This window comes from Rhinatrema bivittatum, chromosome 6 (assembly GCF_901001135.1).
Source record: "Rhinatrema bivittatum chromosome 6, aRhiBiv1.1, whole genome shotgun sequence".
Classification (NCBI taxonomy): domain Eukaryota; kingdom Metazoa; phylum Chordata; class Amphibia; order Gymnophiona; family Rhinatrematidae; genus Rhinatrema; species Rhinatrema bivittatum.
Window position 1 is genome coordinate 356,564,215 of NC_042620.1, and position 16,147 is coordinate 356,580,361.

Sequence of the window (16,147 nt, forward strand, 5' to 3'; positions counted from 1 at the left end):
ATTGTAGTTTGTGGTATTAAAATGCCTAATTGCAAATAATATGGATCTGACTGAGGAGCGTACAGTCATAAGGTAGGTTATTTATCCATAATTCTTTGCATGGGATGTATTGCTCAAAGCAGAGCTTCTATATAAACACAAAGAATATTATTTGAGTTGCGTGGGTAGGCATAGGTAAAGTAGCATTACATGCATTTCCTTAGATTAGAAATTGAAAACACTTTTGTGTAAACAAACAAAGATTTGATATCTTCCATGATGTGTCCCATATCATGGCAGGCACGGGATCTTGCTTTTCTTAACAATATAGTTTTCTGATCTTCACTAGATCCTATCAGTAAGGTGCAAATATATAGCACAAATTCTCAGTTTGAAATGAATGGTAGATTAGAGGGCATTTAACATCAGGTCTGGCAAATATTGAAAAAGTAGGGATTTTTTTTCCCTACCACCACACTAAGCAGATCAATTGAACTGGATTTCTATCAATTACAATATGCTCTAAATAGTAGATGTAAATAGTACCTAACACACAGGGAGGGTAATTTTTATAATAGACTGCATAGGGCTGAAGTCCGCATGTAGAAAGTACATGCGGACTTCAGCCCAGTTTTCAATGCAGACTTACACCTGTAAGTCGGCTTTCAAATTTAGCAGGGTCACACACACGCACATGTACTCATTTATATCTGCTTCAGAGCAGATATAAATGTGTATGGACACATGTACACACACACTTTTGAAAACTGAAAATATGCAGGCAAATGGTTTCACCTCCCCACTTCCACCTCGGGGAATGCTTGTTTCAAGTACACACAAAACCACATCCACATTGTATTTTTATGCCAACAACTCCTAAGGTAATTTTCAGAAAGTCTATTTATACACCTAAATGTTTTTAAAAATTACCCCCTTAAATTACATCTCAGTGACTGATCTATTTTAAATGATTTTTATACTGAACCTGTTTGTAATGCCCTTTGTTTTTTTTTAAATTAATGAATGGAAATAGACCCCTATGGCAATACTGGTCCAATAAAAAAAAAACTTATCACCTGCAACTTGCCTACCCATGTTTTTGCATACCTAAGTAGACTACTATTGCAACCAGATTCCTTCAGCCATATATGATGGCTGAGAGAAATGTTTTTATTTCTAAAATGTTTTCAAGCAACTGCTCGTTCCACCAATCTGATTGGTAGGTGGAATAAGACGATCATTGGTTTGAAAGCATGAGAAGCTTCTGGCATTTCTTCTTTCATTGCCTTTGGAATTTTTGATCCCATTTGAGCCTAGAAAACCTATCATGGCAGGCACAGATTTTCTTCCATTGGTCTGCAGCCAGTTCAAATGGACTAAACTTCTCTAAATCTTTGCACGTACAACTCTCTCTGACCTGTTAGTTTCAGTCGGTGCCCAGTGATAGCTCTTGAGTTCTGGAGTTTTAGTATAAAATACAGCTCAAACAAAGCAACTCAAAACAATAAAGCATTGTGTCCTCAGAAGGACAAAAGCACACAGTACCGAGGAAGATTCTGCAAATTTCAGAGAGCTCAGAAGACCACACTATACAAATGTCACTACTGCCGTAACCTGCCATAACAGCGGCCACTCTGCTATTTATCTAGAAGTTAAATTGCTGACATGGACGCTATCACAAAGTAGAAGGTATTTGCTCAAAGCTGCCTTGAGATTTCCATGAACTCTGAGCACCATGACTCATTCAACAGTGTTGTGTGTGAACCGTCTGCATTTTATTCATTTATTTATCCATGTCAGTTGCAGATCCCCTTTCCTCCTCACTTAAGCATGACAAACTCGCTTCCCTCTTGATTAAGTGAAGAAGAGATTCTCAATCACACAGTATCAAGATTGCTTTGTGCCCTCTGTCCTTTCCCACTAAGACCTACTGATTTTAAGACCTGATGAATTTTTGTTGCATTTGGTGATCTGCAGGACGTGCCCACAGAACGCTGCTCTTACCTCCAGCCCCGTGCCTTCTCCAGATGCCTCCGAGATGCCTACCCTGATTCTGGGCTGCCCTAAGCGCGCGCACACCCGACCTCCTGCAATTTAACGGTCCCGCGGCGGGAACTTTCCCGCGGCACCCACTGATGACATTAAGACTCCCCTCCTATTTAAGGCTCTCTATCCTTGCACGTCTCTCCTCGGCAATAGGTTGTCTCTTCAGGCTCTGCGGGGTTGAAAAACCCTTTTTTGGCAGGTGCAAAACACATCATTCAGATCCAGATGCAGCTTGGTCCACATTGTAAGACTCCAACACATGATAAATTAATGGGGGCAAGAATCTGGTTTGTAGTAGCTTGCTACAGTGAAACATTTTTTTCCAGGAACTAATAAATTACCCAGAAAAACCTGAGATTTCAATTTTGTACATCTTCCACAGGCAAAATGTTAGCTGGGTAACTTTTTACCAGGGAACAAGTTAGCTGCTTAAAAATAGGGAGGGCGGTGGTGGTTGGGGGAAGGGGGGATTGTTGGTGCATGGCCAAAGTTTATTTGGCTAGCACTGATATTCAGTTACCCAAATAAATTTAGCAAGATAAATCTGGTCATGAAAATCACGCCCCTAAAGTTACCCAGCTAACTTTTTTCTCAGGTAATATTCAGTGGCAGACTTACCTGGGTAAGACCCTACAGCACGTTTTTAATATATTTTTGCTTGCATCCTTTTTATCTGTGAAATGTTTTCCCTTTTAGAAGGTACAGGAAAGGAGGCATTGTTTCAAAATAGTACAAGAAACCTGTTTGCAGTGGGGTTTTTGACCATTTTTTTTTGCCCAATTCATAGGGGCCACATAGAAGTTCTTTGCCATGCTGGGTTCTTGTGTTGGCTGAAAGATTAAATGGTCATCATACAAAATCCAGCTCTTCCGACTCATGCAGAGATACCCCAGATCCTGATTTCTTATTTTCAGTTCAATAAGAGGTTAAGTTCCCATTCTTTTTGCTGATGCTATAATATCACAAGGGTAAACCTTCAGTTGGGATGGCCTGAATTCCTTTTCCTACTTAGGTCAAACAACTAGGAAAGATAAGAATGATACTAGTCCCTGTCATGCTATTGCTTCAGGTTATATTGAAGATAACACAGCTTCTTTAAGTTGATTTCAGATGGCAACATAAAACATTAGAAACGATCACAATTTGCACTTGCATAATATGCTAAGTTCAGAGCAGGAGTAAAGAATTTTGAATATAAAAATGTTTTACCTTCTAAAATCTAAAAGTGGGTTTTGCACTGAATAAGTAAGACACTACTGGTTGTGTTAGTGCAAAAACACTGTCGTTGTCCCATACGTAAGTAATCAGTAGGCAATGTAAATGCAATATTACAGTATTTGCTATCCAGTAAGTTATCTGAAAGTGAACGTTCTGATTATTTGGACTTGAGTAATATTGCATACACATACACGGATGTGCAGGCCAGGGCCTGCTCCATTACTAGTTCCAGTATATGCTTTTTAAATTATAATTATCTGAAATTTAGATTATCCAAACAGACCCAATCTTAACTATTGCGACATTGTTTTTATTTTTTATGACTCGGCAGTTTCCTCCAGCTCTATGGAATCTGAGTCTGTGATATGGCTCCATGAGCCTTCACTGGGAACTGTATAGGAATTTGTCCTCTGCTTTATTTATTCCCTCTCTCAAGTCACTTAACCCAATCATTCCAGCGACAGCCCTCAGATGGGGCTGCGCAGTCTGCTAGCATCGTCGCTGCTTGATGACTGGGACTCCCTTCCAGGGGCTGTGAATCCTGCCACCGCAGGATTCACAGCCCCGCCATCCAGCTGGGGAAGTGTAAGACTGGGCTGCTTTTGTTTTACATTGATGTCTGGGTTTCGGAAAAAAGCAACTCAGTTGCCAAATCGGAGGGGGAAAAGGAAAACTTACTCTGACCCTTTCTTGTTATGACAGATCTCTCTCGGGACGTATTGTCGGAGGTGTCTGGTGGTTCTTCACGCTAATCATAATCTCTTCCTATACCGCCAATCTTGCTGCATTTCTCACTGTGGAAAGGATGGTTTCTCCTATAGAGAGTGCTGAAGACCTTGCCAAGCAAACTGAAATAGCCTATGGAACACTGGATTCAGGCTCCACCAAAGAATTTTTTCGAGTAAGTATTACGTTTTCAAACTTGGTGTGAGTGATATCTTGGGGGGCAGGCTTTCTAATTATGAAAAGGGAATGTACTCCTGTGTAAAATGTTGTTTATATGCATAAAATATGTGTCTAAATGGTATGACATTATAGAAAGTCCCATCTAAAAATTGCCTAGTTTAGTGCACAGGTATATTAACATATGCAATATTCTGTCATCTGCAGCATGCCTTGGCAGCTGGTGTTTAGGTATTCATAGTATCGTGCTCACCTGATTTAACACCGAGAGGTCGATATTCAGCAGGTCTGCAAGCAGGAAGGTTTCCCAGATAAGTCTGCTGCTGAATATACCCAGCTAAAGTTACCCAAATAAAGTTACCTGGGTAACTTTAAGACTGGTATTTTTCCGACCAGTTACCCTGCTAATTTCAGCTAGGTAGACCAGAAATTCAGGCTAAAATTTAACCATTCCTTCATCACCGTCCAGGTAAATTTTGTGCAGGTAATGAGTTACCTGGGAAAAATGTAGCTACAGAGCAGGGTGGGGGAATGTTCATATCTTGGCTTTTGTGATGGTAACCCCAAAGTTATCCCAACAAAGCCTTTCAATGTCTGGGCTTTATTAGAATTGTAATGCACTGTCAAATGTAAAATTGCTTTATTTATTTTTTTATACACAGCTTTGGAGGAATTAAATTGGCCTGGAAAGGCGGTTTAAAAAGAATTTAAATTAAATATTATTAGACACAGTCATTCACATGGCTGGGCGTGTCTGACAAGCTGCGAAGGAAGCTGGGTCCATCTGACAGGCAATGCTCCCTGTAAGCTGGGCACGAGTGTGCATGCACACAGTTCGTGAAACAAGCGCGCACGGGAAAGCACAGCCTGCAGAAGAAAAGGAAAGTAGAATGGTGTTTGAAGAACAAGGGATGGTGTAAGAATCAGGCGGGACTAGGTCACCTAGGGTGCCGGAATTGGGCGGGGTGCCTTAGGGTGACGCAAGGGCGCCATTTTTTAAATGCGCGACAGAGAAATGAGAGAGATGGTGGCTTGCAAGTGATTCGTCGTGTGGGAGACAAGGAGGAGGGTAGAGATTGGGTGCGAGAGGTACGCAATTTTGGGGAGAGTCAAGTAACTCCATTACACCACCGACTAGGACGGCTGGAGGCTCTCACACCGGCACTGTAAAGAACTCACCACACAAATTTGTACGTTACGTTGCAATGAAAAACCTTTTGGCGCACACCGCCCAGAAAATAATTGTGAGGAAACATTGCTGGAAGGCTGCAAGTTCCATAATAACTAGATAACCTACTGGAAATGCAGGTGCTTGTGTAGATGTGTGGTCTTTTTTGTCAAGCTACGAAAGGGACCAGATGTCTTGCCAGTAATGATCTGTTTAGATAAGACTGATGATAAGACTCAAACTAGCAGCTGGGTCTGTGTGGCAGGCCACAAGTTCTGTAATAACTAAAGTCCTAGTGGAAACACAGGCACTCACATAGGTGCGTTTGTCCAGCAGGCTACGCACAGGACCGGTTGGCTGTTTGGGCAATGGCCAAGGTAGTATTTATGGCTATTCAGATTATTATACAACCTTGTGGTTAGGAAAGGGAAATGTTAGGTGCTGGAGGGAAATGGGACGGTAACTTTTAAACTGGCACGGGGGCGCACATTGGCGTGTGGGCTTTGGCCCGAACCCAGGAACGTGTGTATGTGCACATGTTATAAAATAGCCTGGCCGCGTGCACATGCACACCAAATTTTAAATGAATGTGTGCATGTGGTTGCAAATCCCACTTCTACCGCGTAAGTCGGAGGGGTTTAAAAGGGGCACATGCCCATACCATTACCAGTTTTCCAATTCACCCACCAGTTCACCCAGTTAAGAGCTAGGTCCTTCAACCCCCCTGTTTTAATACCCTGCACTCCCCAGTTACCCCAGATACTTTAAACCCCTTAGAAATTGCTTGGTCTTTTTTCTTTTATAACTTGCACGTCATCCATAGCAGGAGTAAAGTTACGCGGCTGGGGGCCTCTGCCCACGCCGTGGCGCGTAATGATTTATGTGCTCACTTCCTGGCCAGGCCCAGAGTCCGCCCTTCTTTGAAAGGATAGATATGTGCGCGCCTGAGGCATTTGTGCACGTACCTGGGCGCTTTTTAAAATATGGTTTCCAAAGGCTAATTATGGATTTTGCCCATGTGTTATATTCAAATGTAAGCACTCATGGAAGAGTAAGTACATGGATGCTTGTCTCACGCTTTCCAGCCGGAGACTGGTTCAAGACAGGTTTGTTCATTATCTCCTTTTATGTTTATTTTGACCTTTGAATCCCTTGGTACGAAAATTGGAGAATGAGAGAGTTGCTGTGGGGCTAATTTTCCAGAGGATATACACACTTAAAACTGGGTGTTAGGCAAATGCACTTTACGTGTGTAAGTGGGCTACGGTTTATGACATTGAATTGTCAATAGGTTTTTACGTGTGTAAGTGCACTTTAAGACGGTAACTTTCATAGTGGCAGACGGGCGCACATGTGCACACATCCATCAGCTCGCGCCCAGGGTTGCAGCTATTTTATAACAGGTGCGCATATCTGCGTGCATATTATAAAATAGCCTGAATGCGCACACTTTTAAGTGGACACACACATGTGCGCACAAATATCGCTTCGACCTTGTAAGCTAGGGAATTTTTAAAAGGATGCATGCCGATGCCATCGTCCATTTTCACAGTTCATTCCCAGGTCACTCAGTTAAGGGATAGGAATTCCAAACCCACCCCCCTTCTCCCCCGACCCTTAAAACCCCGCTGATCTGCCTAGATTTTTTTTTTTTTTTTACAGGTTACACATCATCCATAGCAGAAGTAAAGTTACGCGCGCGCACCAGCGCACATAAGTATTTGTACGCCAATTTCATATTAAAATCCAGGAACACCCGTGCCGTACCCAGACCACACCCACGCCCCGCCCCTTTTTATAAACTTTTCATTTATTCTCCTGGCAGCAAGTGCATTCCCTAAATTCAAGGCGCGTCGGGCTTTAAAATTTTTACTTTAAGCGCATAAATGGGCTTCTGAAAACTGCTACGATAGTATGTACATTTTCAGGCATAGCCCTTTTGAAAATTACTTCCACTGGTGATAAATTTCAAAAGGGTTTATATATGTAAATGTAACTACTATCATAGCAATTTTCAAAAGTAATTTACCCGTGTAAAGTGTACTTACATGGGTAAATCCTATGGACAATTCAGTATTGTAGCAGTTTTCAAAAGTTCACTTACTAAAGTACCTGAATGTAATCCACTTTGAAGTGCTGAAAAAAGTGCGAAAAGCGGAATATAAATCTAAATAAATAAAAAAAATTAAAATAAATAAATACTCGGGTAAAGTGCATCTACATGTGTAAAACCCGGTTTAAGAGTGTAAATGCTTTTGAAAATCAGGCCCTTTGGGTATACCAACAAGAAATAAACCCATCAAATCATTACTCTTTGCAGATGATGTTTTGTTATTGATATCAGAGGCAAAGTGATCACTTCTGGTTGACATCCTAGGGGCAATTTTCAGGTTTTAAGCTCAATCCAGAGAAATTGGAGGCCTTTGGATATTATGAGACACCTAAGCAATGCCTGAGAAAATTTCCTTCTCAGAGGGGCTGAAGATTCAATTAAATATTTTGGAATTTTGGAATACCAAACCACCAATTGCATTATATAAATAAAATATTGCACCAACTATGAAAACATTGGGGAAAAATTGGATAGTTGGATACATTTTCCAGTGTTTAATTCAGGAGAAAATAGCATTGATAAAAATTATATTGGCACCGAAGCTATTATACTCTTTGCAAATGCTCTCTCTGATGTTAGTAACTAAAGATATTATAATACTTTAATATGTTCCATATTGGTGTAATGGGGGGAATAACCCTTGTTTAACCCTGAAAAGACTAGTGGTGTCTAGGGAGGAAGCAGGATTATGATTTTTGCATTTCAGGTTATGTAACGTGGTATGGCTTCTTTGCTCACTGGGTAATTCACTGTTGGTTGCAAATGATTTTGTTGATCTGGAATTGAAAAGTCAGGTGGTGGCCCCTCTGAATCTTAAGTATGTCCGGTATTCAGAAAAAGATAAGTTATCACTTGAAGTGGCTTCTGATCATTTAATGGCATCATCTCAAAGTGTGGAGGTTTCTGAAGATTCAGATGACTTTGTCGAGTCCTTTTATATTTTCCATTTTCATGAAATCTGCCATTTCAGCTGGCAGTGTTGTACCAAGTATATCTATTTATTTAAAAATTCTTAACAGCCTCCCTGTCTTAAAATAGGCCACCTGAAGCAGAGTACAACAAAGTAAAAAAAAAAAAACAAAGGTTATATATGAAAGACAAGCCGTTAAGCCCGTTAAAACGGGCTACATCCCTCTGTCTCTCACCTCCCCCTCATTCTCTCTCCCCTACCTCCCTCATTCTCTCTCCCCTACCTCCCTCCCACCCACCCACTCACCCACTCCTCCCCAGCCTCCCTCTCCTCTCACTCAGTCCCTCCCTCCCACTCAGTCTCACTCACTCCCTCCCCCTCTCTCCCTCTCACTCACACTCAGTCCCACTCACTCTCCCTCAGTCCCCACTCCCTCCCTCCCTCTCCCTCAGTCCCACTCACTCCCCCTCACTCAGTCCCTCCCCCTCACTCCCCCCCCCTCACTCAATCCCTCCCTCTCACTCAGTCACTCCCTCCCACTCTCTCTTCGTCCCTCCCACTTAGTCCGTCCCTCCCTCCCTCTCTCTCTCTCCTCCCTCCCTCGCTACTGGCCGCTGCCGCTACCGCCACTACCGCTGCCGCCGCCCGCTGCCGCTGCCCGCCGCCGCTACCGCCGCCGCCCACCACCGCCGCCCGCTACCGCCGCCACTGCCGCCCGCCGCTACCGCCTCCGCTGCCGCCCGCTACCGCCGCCGCCGCCCGCCCCCGCTGCCGCTACCGCCGCCGCCCGCTACCGCCACCCGCTACCGCCACCCGCTGCCGCTACCGCCGCCGCCCGCTACCGCCCGCTACCGCTGCCGCTGCTACCACCACTGCCGCCATGTTTTTTGGTTTTTTTTGACGCTGCCTAAGACTGACGTGCTCGCCCGCACATGCGCAGTAGAGCTGCTCTCTACTGCGCATTTGCGGCACGTCGGTCAAGCGTCGTTTATCTAGTTAGATTAGCTAACAATGCCATGTCTATTGTAATGCTATGACTGACATCAAACACGGTTCACGTGGAATCATTTGATTTCTTCATGATGGAGTTAGGATTTTATTGTTTATCTGAAACAGGATTTTATTGTTTATCTGCAAATCTGACATGATCTATTGCTTTTTCTCAAGAGGTCTCACAGTACAGCTCAGCAAAATTTGAGCCCTTTATCGATTTGCGCAAAATGGCGCCGGCCGTACGGCAACACGATTCGACTGCAGGAGGTCGTTCCGGACCCCCGCTGGACTTTTGGCAAGTCTTGTGGGGGTCAGGAGGCCCCCCCAAGCTGGCCAAAAGTCCCTGGGCGTCCAGCGGGGGTCCGGAACGACCTCCTGCAGTCGAATTGTTTTTCCGTTCGGAAAATGGTGCCGGCCATACGGCTGGCGCCATTTTCTGGCCAAAAGTCCCTGCGGGTCCGGGAGCGATCTCCTATGCTCCTGCCGTCGGGGGACAAAAAAACAAAATGGCGCCAGCGCTACCTTTGCCCTGTCATATGACAGGTCAAAGGTAGCTCCGGCGCCATTTTGTTTCTACAGACCATGGAGGTCCGAGGTCCGAGAGTAAAAGATCACACCGGGACCCTTCCTCTGGACCCCAGGTAATTTAAGGCATTTGGGGGGGGTTCGGGAGGGTGGGGGATTTATTTTAAAGGGTCGGGGTGGGTTTTAGGGTTGTTTTAGTGTGCCGGTTTTCCCGCCCTCCCCCCCCCCCACTGGACCCCAGGTAATTTAAGGCATTTTGGGGGGGTTCGGGAGGGTGGGGGATTTATTTTAGGGATGTTTTAGTGTGCCAGTTTTCGATTTACACGATTTACACGATATTTAAAAAACCCAAACTGCGACGATCCGATTCCCTCCCCCTCCCAGCTGAAATCGATCGTTAAGACGATCGATCACACGATTCACATCTCTACTGCTGAATATACCCAGCTTTGTCAAAACTAGCTAGATAGGTTTATTTGGCTAATTGTAGAATAACTCTTCAGCAGTACTAATGTTATCCGGTTATGTTAGATGGATAACACAGAAAATCGGCATTTATCCAGCTAATTTAAGACAGATAAGAAGGTCCCATACTGGGTCAGACCGAGCATCCATCAAGCCCACCATCCTATTTTCAATAGTGGCCAATCCAGGTTACAAGTATCTGGCAAGTATCCAAACTTTAAATTGATCCCATGCTTCTAATACCTGTAATAAAAAGTGGTTATTCCCTAAGTCAACTTGACTAATAGCAGTTTATGGACTTCTCCAAGAACTTGTCCAAACCTTTTTTAAAACCCAGCTAAGCTAACTGCCTTAATCACATCCTCTGGCAATGAATTCCAGAGCTTAATTGTGCATTGAGTGAAAAAGAATTTTCTACGATTTGTTTTAAATGTGCTACTTTCTAACTTCATTCAGTGGCCCTACTCCTTCTATTATCTGAAAGAATAAACAACCAATTCATATTTACCCATTCTAGTCCTCTCATGATTTTGTAGACCTCCATCATATTTCCCGTCTCTTCTTCAAGCTGAACAGCCCTAACCTCCTTAGCCTTTCCTCATAGGGGAGCCATTCCATCCCCTTTATCATTTTCATCACCTTTCTCTGTACCTTCTTCAGTGCATCTATATCTTTTTTTGAGATGCGGCAACCAGAATTGAACCAGTACTCAAGGTGCAATCTCACCATGGAGCGATACGGAGGCATTATGACATTCTTTGTTTTATTCACATTCCCTTCTTAATAATTCTTAAAATTTTGTTTGCTTTTTTGAGCGCTGCAGCACACTGAGCTGACAATTTCAATATATTATCCACTATGATGCCTAGAGGGAAGATAGCCAACTTTGTCCCAGAACTCCCTGCTCCCCAAGTTATCCAGATAACTTTTTAGCCAGATAAACAGTTATCCAGCTAACTTGGGGCCAGTAAGCGTGGTGGGATTTTCTAATCCTGCCATTTGTCCAGCAAAGTACGAATTTAGCCAGACAAATGGAGCTGAATATCGGCCTTATCATTTTTATACTAACTGCACTAATTGTGTGTTGAATGAAAAAGAATTTTCTCCGATTAGTCTTAAATGTGCTACTTGCTAACTTCGTGAAGTGCCCCCTAGTCCTATTATCCAAAAGTGTAAATAACCAATTCACATCCTAGATGCTGAATGGTAATAGTCAAACCAGCATGCATTACTGTGGGTGTAAACCATGGATTGTTTTTACCCATGTGAATCACTTTGCACTTACCAGTGCTGAAACTCATCTGCCACTCTATGGTTCAACTATCCAGCTTCATGACATCCAGTGGTATCTCTCCACTATTTGCTTTTGGTTTTTGATTTTACAGAATAATTTTGAATCATCTGCAAGCTTTGCCGCCTCATTGGTTACTTCCTTAACTCTGGTCTAACACATTTCCTGGTGGGATGCCACTTTTTACCGCAAGCCGCCACACATACCCCAAAGTTGCCAGCACCTTCCTTCACAGCATACATTGCCAATTTCCTGTGCATGGCAGGTTGCCACCATAACCTCCATCTCCAACCCCCACAGGCGCATGCACGCACCCGACATATCTGCATTTAAAGGGCCTGCAGAAATTACATGGCGTACAAGGCTGACATCATCTCCTTCAGCCCTATAAAATGGCACTGCAGACATCCCTACCTTGCCTCAGCAACATGTTCTTTGCTTGCCTTCCAGCCTTGCTTCATCCATCTTGCTTTCCAGCCTGCCTTTTGGCCTTGCCTCATCCAGCCTGCTTTCTAGCCTTGCCTCATCCAGCCTACCTTCCAGCCTTGCCTCATCCATCTTGCCTTCCAGCCTGCCTTTTGGCCTTGCCTCATCCACCCTGCCTTTTGGCCTTGCCTCATCCAGCCTGCTTTCTAGCCTTGCCTCATCCAACCTACCTTCCAGCCTTGCCTCATCCATCTTGCCTTCCAGCCTGCCTTTTTAGCCTTGCCTCATCCAGCCTGCTTTCTAGTCTTGCCTCATCCAGCCTGTCTTCCAGCCTTGCTCTATCTCTGTCTGTCTTGTTTGTGTCTTCAAAGTTTTGCCATGCCTTGTCTTTTCTGACCTGTCCTATCTGTCCCTCTGTGTCTCTTGTTTGTCTTTGCCAACCTCTCCGGTTCTGACCTCAGCCTTGGACTTATACCTACCCCTTGCTTGCCGCCTGGACCTGACCTTAGCCTTGAACCTGGACCACACCTTGACTGGCACCAGCCTCGACTCTTAGACTACCTCTGGATACTGCCTTGCCCTTGAATCTGCTGCCAGTCACCAGAACCCAAGGGCCCAACTGGCAGGGAAGATGGCTGATTCAGGCCTTAATCTGGCTCGTTAAAGCACGTTCTTCAGCTGTAGGAGGAGGACTCCTGGGCCCACCCACAAGACAGTGTCAACAACACCGCAGTACGAAGGGCTCATGCTCACATCATTCCTTATATTTACCTTCTTCCACTGTGAAATGATACAGATCTTCCCTTTTTTTCTGATCCATTGGAACACTTTTCTTCTTATGCCAAGTCAACTAAGTTTCATTAAGAGCCTTTGGTGAGTGGCTCTACCAAAAGATTTTTGAAAATTCAAATATATTCTATCAGTTGGATCGCCCTTATCAATGAATTTGCTGACATTCTCAAATATCTCTAGTACATTAGGGCAGCGCTTCTCAACCGGTGTCTCGCAACACACTGCCAAGCAGCAGCAGCAGGTGTGTTGCGTGCTACCGGTCTCCCGCTGCTCTTCCCCCCCTTTTCCTTCACCAAACGAGAGCCAGGCTATCTTCCACTGCTGCCGTTGCCGCCCGGGCTATCAGCACGTTCAAGCCTGGATGGGAACGGCAGCAGTGTTAGTGGAGGCTGGCAACTGTGGCCGGGCCTTTTCTTCTTCCCGTACCTGCCCCCACCCTGGCCCGGAACAGGAAGTGATGTGCAGTGGGGTGCGTGGGGAGAAGAAAGAGCCATGCTGCACGAAAAAGTAGCAGTAGCTTCGAGCAGTAGCATGGGCCCGAAGCAAAATCAGAAGCAGCCAGAAATCGGCACAGGAGACAGCAGAATTAGCCTCCCGTGGCCAATGGGATTCTTCTTTCTTGGCCTGTGGGGGCTAGAGGAGGAGGCTGCTGCAGCTACCATTTGTGCTCGGGGGGGGGGGGGCAGGAAATGAGAGAGTGAGACAGCCAGCCAGTCTGTAAGTGAGAGAATGCATGTGTGATTGAGAGTATGCATGTGTAACTGTGACTGAGAGCCTGTGTGTAAGTGAGAGCATTTGATTGAGATCATCTATGTAAAGTGTGTGAGAGAGAGAGAAAATGTGTATGACTGAGAGAAACTGGTCAGAGAGGTGATGTGTGTGTATATAGGAGAGACAATGGAAGTGACTGGTCAGGGAGATAACTGCAGTGTGTGTGTGTGTGAGAGAGAGAAACTGATTGTGGGAATGAAAAGCCTGTGCATATGGAGAGAGCTAGCATAGGAGTGAGAAACATGGGTGTGTGTGAGACACAGCATGGGAGTGTGAAGCCTGTATATGTAAGATAGAACATGGGAGTGGGAAGCCTGTGTGTGTGTGTGTGTGTGTGTGTGCATGAGAGAGAGAGACTGTTCGGGAAGGTGACTGGTGTGTGTGTGTGTGTGTGTGTGTGTGAGAGACTGGTCAGGAGATGATTGGTGTGTGAGAGACAGAAACTGGTATGTGAGTGTGACTGGTATGTATGTGTGAGAGAGAAAAAAAGTGATTATGGGAATGAGAAGCCTGTGCATGTGGCGAGAGCTAGCATAGGAGTAAGAAACCTGGGTGTGTGTGAGACACAGCATGGGAATGAGAAGCCTGTATATGTAAGATAGAACATGGGAGTGGGAAGTCTGTGTGTGTGTGTGTGTGTGTGTGTGTGTGTGTGTGTGTGTGTGTGTGTGTGCATGAGAGAGAGAAACTTCGGGAAGGTGACTGATATGTGAGTGTGTGTGTGTGTGTGTGTGTGAAGATTGGTCAGGAGATGATTGGTGTGTGAGAGACAGAAACTGGTATGCGAGTGTGACTGGTATGTGTGTGAGTGAGAGAAAAAGTGATTATGGGAATGAGAAGGCTGTGCATGTGGCGAGAGCTAGCATAGGAGTAAGAAACCTGGGTGTGTGTGAGACACAGCATGGGAATGAGAAGCCTGTATATGTAAGATAGACCATGGAAGTGGGAAGCCTGTGTGTGTGTGTGTATGTATGTGTATATATATATGTGTGTGTGTGTGTGTGTGTGTATGTGTGCGTGAGAGAGAGAGACTGATCAGGAAGGTGACTGGTATGTATGAAAGAGAAAGACTGGTTGGGAGATGATTGGTGTGTGAAAGACAGAAACTGGTCATGGGGGTGTAACTGGTATGTGTGTGTGTGAGAGACAGAGAGACTGGTCGTGGGCACTAAGGAAGAGGACCATGAGTACAGAGCTTCGGCCACTACTGCTTCTGGTGTTTGCTACTGGCCTGCATGTAAGAGGAGTAGGAGAGCTGCTGGAGGGGGTTAGTAAAGGTGGCTTTTTAAGTTTATTTTTCCTTGATTGACTGACATTTTAATTACTGAATATTATGTGATGTGTCTGCTGTTTTGAAATATTTTATTGGTGTTTGGAGAATTTTAAATAATTGTTATGAGTTTTTAATTGTTGGATATTATTCTGTACAAGGACCTGTACAAGATTATCCCCTTGTACAGGTCCTTGGTGAGGCCTCACCTGGAGTACTGTGTTCAGTTCTGGAGACCGTATCTACAAAGAGACAAGGACAAGATGGAAGCGGTACAGAGAAGGGCGACCAGGAAGGTGGAGGGTCTTCATCGGATGACGTACGAGGAGAGATTGAACAATCTAAATATGTACTCCCTGGAGGAAAGGAGGAGCAGGGGTGATATGATTCAGACTTTCAGATACTTGAAAAACTTTAATGATCCAAAGACAACGACATCCAAAGACATTTTCCATCAGAAAAAAAACAGCAGAACCAGAGGTCACGAGCTGAGGCTCCAGGGAGGAAGACTAAGAACCAATGTCAGGAAGTATTTCTTCACGGAAAGGGTGGTGGATGCCTGGAATGCCCTTCCGGAGGAAGTCTAAAACTGTGAACGACTTCAAAGGGGCGTGGGATAAACACTGTGGATCCATCAAGTCTAGAGGGCGTGAATAAAGAGGAGGCAGCAAAACACTGCACGGAGCGGCAGTAGCCACAGAGGCATTCAAACACTGCACGGAGCGGCAGTAGCCACAGAGGCATTCACGGAGTGGGATGCCAGTGGCCAGTAGTTGGTGTTCCACCTTCACGGAGCGGAAGGATGGAGGGCTGCTATCTAAAAAAAAAACAAAAACAAAAACAAAAAACAAAAAAACAAACAAAAAAATAAAAACAGGGGTGGGTAAGAGTATGGGGTAAGGGTGTGGCCTGCTTGTTACAGCGGTTGCTACCCCTAATTGAGCTGGAGGTTCACTTGGATGCAGATACGGCGCTGCTCTCTAAATTGGTGGTGGGGTGGAGGGGAATTAGGGCTGGAGGGTACTGGAAGCCAGTAGTAACAGGTGGGAGAGAAAAAAAAGGGGAAAAAAATGGATAAAGTGCGTAGCTTGCTGGGCAGACTAGACGGGCCGTTTGGTCTTCTTCTGCCGTCATTTCTATGTTTATATGTTTCTATGTATTTATTCTACTTATTAGTATAGTTATACAATTATTTCTGTGTTGGGATCTATAGCTGCTTGGCTAGTTCTGTTTTCCTAATAGATGTATTGGTGTTTAGGGCCTGATTTAATATTTTT

At 44.6% G+C, this 16,147-nt stretch overlaps 1 protein-coding gene across 3 annotated transcripts in view; it reads left to right on the forward strand.

Annotated features, from left to right (window-relative positions):
- GRIA3 (glutamate ionotropic receptor AMPA type subunit 3) overlaps positions 1 to 16,147 on the forward strand; it is a 759,693-nt gene that overhangs the window by 605,737 nt on the left and 137,809 nt on the right. For all 3 annotated transcript variants that reach the window (XR_003857595.1, XM_029607859.1, XM_029607861.1), the window contains exon 12: positions 3,946 to 4,144. Coding sequence is in view for 2 of the 3 variants with exons in the window: in XM_029607859.1 (XP_029463719.1) it covers positions 3,946 to 4,144 (199 nt within the window). In the remaining variant the exon portion in view is untranslated. The remainder of the gene's footprint in view (positions 1 to 3,945; positions 4,145 to 16,147) is intronic.